This window comes from Manacus vitellinus, unplaced genomic scaffold (genome assembly GCF_001715985.3).
Source record: "Manacus vitellinus isolate BGI_N305 unplaced genomic scaffold, ASM171598v3 ctg7180002429455_pilon, whole genome shotgun sequence".
NCBI lineage: Eukaryota > Metazoa > Chordata > Aves > Passeriformes > Pipridae > Manacus > Manacus vitellinus.
The window spans coordinates 1-4453 of record NW_021938050.1 but is presented as its reverse complement, the minus strand read 5'-3'; the positions used below and the strand labels follow the sequence as shown (position 1 = coordinate 4453).

At 51.7% G+C, this 4453-nt stretch overlaps 1 protein-coding gene across 1 annotated transcript; it reads right to left on the bottom strand.

The window, feature by feature from the left end:
• Positions 1-204: 204 nt before the first annotated feature.
• LOC115308081 (vacuolar protein sorting-associated protein 52 homolog) lies at positions 205-3677 on the bottom strand (the record flags this gene model as incomplete). The annotated part of the gene is made up of 4 exons (XM_029965631.1): positions 205-251; positions 1305-1437; positions 1526-1626; positions 3527-3677. Coding segments are annotated over 4 exons (415 nt in total), but the record flags the coding sequence as incomplete, so codon positions are not given.
• Positions 3678-4453: the final 776 nt, after the last annotated feature.

Sequence of the window (4453 nt, the reverse complement as noted above, 5' to 3'; positions counted from 1 at the left end):
TCGGCGGGCGCGATGACGTTGCCGCGGTTGCCGAGGGTGAACACGGTGTTCCTGTTCTTCAGGGACGGCTTGGAGAAGAACCGTGCCAAGGTCAAGGAATCTTGGGATGGCCCCCAGCGTTGTGTCCCCCCTCCCGCCCGGAATTCCCTCCCCCGGGAAACCCCCCCAGATCCCCCTGGGAATTCCAGGATATCCTTCTTTGGCCGTGTCCCTCGACGCCATCAGGTCGTCTTCTCCGCCACCTCCTCGTACTGGGGATGAGGAAAAAACAGGGAAAAAAAAGGTGGGATGAGATTCCCAAAGGCTCTGGGAGGGGCCTCTCCTGCTGAAAAAGCGGGATTGGAGGCTCGGGATGCCCGGGGAGCGCCGGGATCCCGCCCGGGGGCGGCCGGATTCCCGCCGGGATCGCGAGGAGGCGACGGGGGGAGGGAGGAACTCGGAGCTTCCCCGGGGGTTCCAGGTGGGATCCATCCCAAAATACCCCCAAAATTCCCTCTAAAATCCTCTCAGCATCTCAAAAATTGGGATAAGCCCCCAAAAGTTGGGATCAGCATCCCAAAATTCCCTAAAAACCCCAAATTCCCACCTGGATCTTCAGCCAACAAATGACACAGGAAGGAACGTGGATCTTCCTCAGCAATTCCAGGTGGGATCCATCCCCAAAAAAACCCCCCAAAATCCCTCCAAAACCTTCTTAGCATCTCCAAAATCAGGATAACCCCCCAAAAGTTGGGATTAGCATCCCAAAATTCCCTAAAAAAACCCCAAATTCCCACCTGGATCTTTACCCGCAGGATTGAACATGGATCTTCCCCAGGGGATTCCAGGTGGGATCCATCCCCAAAAAAAACCCCAAAATTCCCTCCAAACCCCTCTCAGCACCCCAAAAATTGGGATAACCCCTCGAAAATTGGGATCAGCATCCCAAAATTCCCTGGGAAGCCCCAAATTCCCACCCAAATCATCACCTGCAGGAGGGAATGTGGATCTTCCCCAGGGATTCCAGCTGGGATCCATCCCAAAATTCCCCCCCAGAATCCTTCCAAAACCCCCTCAGCACCCCAAAAATCGGGATAACCCCCCAAAAATTGGGATCAGCATCCCAAAAGTTGGGATCAACACCCCAAAATTCCCTAAAAACCCCCCAAATTCCCACCTGGACCTTCACCCAACAAATGACACAAGAAGGAACGTGGCTCTTCCTCAGCAATTCCAGGCGGGATCCATCCCAAAATCCGCCCCCAAAACAACTCCCAGCCCCTCCCCCGCCCCTCCAGCATTCCCAAATCCCCCAGAATTCCCACCTGGATCTTCATGAGGCGCCCGGTGTAGGATTTGAAGTAGGAGAAGTAGATCCTGCTGACGGTCTCCACGTACTGATCCCGTAATTCCTGCGCCACGTTCCGCTCGTTCCCCAGCAGGAACTGGTAGAAAAACCTGGAATTCCGGGATTTTTCCCAGCTCTGTCGGGATCCAGGCCCCCGAAATTCCCACCCTGGGGGGGTTTTTTTTGGGAATTGCTCACTTGTATTTGAGGAGGGAGTTCTGGGGGATCTGGTAGTTGGTCATGGGCTTGCGGAAGGAGTAAATCTTCTGCAGGACGAATTCCCGGATTTTGGTGACGGCCTGCGGGAATTTCGGGATGAAAGAAGGGATTTGGGTGCTCCCAGTCCATCCCAGTTCATCCCAGTCCATCCCAGTTCATCCCAGTATCCTCCAGTTTGTGCCAGTGCCTCCCAGTCCCTTCCAGTGTCTCATCCTGAGCAGGAATTCCTGAATTTTGGGGATGGATTTGGGATAAAAGGGAGGATTTGGGAGGACTTCCAGTTCATCCCAGTTCATCCCAGTGCTCCCAGTTGCTCCCAGTCCATCCCAGTTGCTCCCAGTTCATCCCAGTACCCTCCAGTTTGTGCCAGTGCCTCCCAGTGCCTCCCAGGGCCTCATCCTGAGCAGGAATTCCTGGATTTTGGGGATGGATTTGGGATAAAAGGGAGGATTTGGGAAGTCTCCCAGTTCATCCCAGTCCATCCCAGTTCCTCCCAGTCCATCCCAGTTCATCCCAGTACCCTCCAGTTTGTGCCAGTGCCTCCCAGTCCCTCCCAGTGTCTCATCCTGAGCAGGAATTCCCGGATTTTGGGGATGGATTTGGGATAGAAAAAGGGGATTTCAGGGGGCTCCCAGTTCATCCCAGTTCCTCCCAGTCCATCCCAGTTCATCCCAGTCCATCCCAGTTCATCCCAGTATCCTCCAGTTTGTGCCAGTGCCTCCCAGTGCCTCCCAGGGCCTCATCCTGAGCAGGAATTCCCGGATTTTGGGGATGGATTTGGGATAAAAGGGAGGATTTGGGAAGTCTCCCAGTTCATCCCAGTCCATCCCAGTTCCTCCCAGTCCATCCCAGTTCATCCCAGTATCCTCCAGTTTGTGCCAGTGCCTCCCAGTCCCTCCCAGTGTCTCATTCTGAGCAGGAATTCCTGAATTTTGGGGATGGATTTGGGATAAAAGGGAGGATTTGGGAGGTCTCCCAGTTCATCCCAGTTCTTCCCAGTTCCTCCCAGTCCACCCCAGTCCATCCCAGTATCCTCCAGTTTGTGCCAGTGCCTCCCAGTCCCTCCCAGGGCCTCATCCTGAGCAGGAATTCCCGGATTTTGGGGATGGATTTGGGATAAAAGGGAGGATTTGGGAGGTCTCCCAGTTCATCCCAGTTCTTCCCAGTTCCTCCCAGTCCATCCCAGTTCATCCCAGTATCCTCCAGTTTGTGCCAGTGCCTCCCAGTCCCTCCCAGGGCCTCATCCTGAGCAGGAATTCCTGGATTTTGGGGATGGATTTGGGATAAAAGGGAGGATTTGGGAAGTCTCCCAGTTCCTCCCAGTCCATCCCAGTGCTCCCAGTTGCCCTCCCATTGTTTTTTGGGGCTCTCCTTGCAACTCCAGCCATCCCTTGGAATTCTGAGCATTCCCTGGAATTCTGGGAGCATTCCCAGGAATTCCCACCTTGACCTTGAGCTTCTCCACCCTGTTCTGGGCTGGCCACTCACTCCCAGTGCCCTCCCAGTGCCCTCCCACTGGTTTTTTGGGTTCCCCTTGGAATTCCAGCCATTCCTTGGAATTCTGAGCATTCCCTGGAATTCTGGCCATTCCCTGGAATTCTGGGACCATCCCCAGGAATTTTGGGACCATCCCCAGGAATTTTGGGGTCTCCCCACCTCGATCTTGCCTCCCAGTTCCTCCCAGTGGCTTTCTGGGTTCCCCTTGGAATTCTGGCTTCTCCTTGGAATTCTGAGCATCCCTTGGAATTCCAGGCATTCCCAGGGATTCTGGGTATCCCTTGGAATTCTGGGATTGTTCCTGGGGATTTCTGGAACCTTCCCACCTTGACCTTGACCTTCTCCAGGCCGTGCTGGCCACTCACTCCCAGTGCCCTCCCAGTGCCCTCCCACTGGTTTTTTGGGTTCTCCTTGGAATTCTGGCCATTCCCAGGAATTCTGGGAGCATTCCCAGGAATTCTGGGCGTTCCCAGGAATTCCCACCTTGACCTTGAGCTTCTCCAGGACGTGCTGGACGTCGGCACAGGCGAGGGTGTCCCGGAATGCCTGTTCCTTCACCGCCTCGATCTTCCCGTTCAGCTCCCGCAGCTGCTCCAGGAATTCCGGCTCCGTCACCGGCACCTCCAGGATCACGCTGGGGGGGCACAAAACGGGCCCAAAACAGCCCCAAAACGGCCCAAAAAATCAGCAAAAATTCGAAAAAAAAATCCTCAAAAATTCGAAAAAAAAATCCCCCCAAATTCGAAAAAAAATTCCCAAAAATTCGAAAAAAATCCCCCCAAAAAATCCCCAAAAATGCCAAAAAATCCCAAATACATCCCAAAAACGCCAAAACATCCCCCAAAATCCCAAAAAAATCCTAAAACATCCCAAAACATCCCCAAAAATCCAAAAAATCCCCCCAAATCCCAAAAAATCCCCCAAAATCTAAAAAATCCCCAAAAATCCCCCAAAATCTAAAAAATCCCCAAAAATCCCCCAAAATCTAAAAAATCCCCAAAAATCCCCCAAAATCCCAAAACATTCCAAAACATCCCAAAAAAATCCCAAAAACATCCCAAAAAATCCAAAAAAATCCCCAAATATCCTCAAAAATCCCAAAAAAGTCCCCAAAAAATCAAAAAATTCCCCAAAATCCAAAAAATTCCAAAAACATCCCAAAAATCCCCAAAAATCAAAAAAATCCTGCAAAATCCCAAAAATCAAAAAAAAATCCCCAAACATTCCAAAACATCCCAAAAATACCAAAAAGTCCCCAAAACATCCCAAAACATCCCACCAAAAAATCCCCAAAAATTCCCCCAAAATTCCCCAAAAATCTCAAAACATCCCCAAAAATCACCAAAAATCCAAAAAAAATCCCCAAAAATCCCCAAAAAGATCCCAAAAAATCCCCCAAAAAATCCCAAA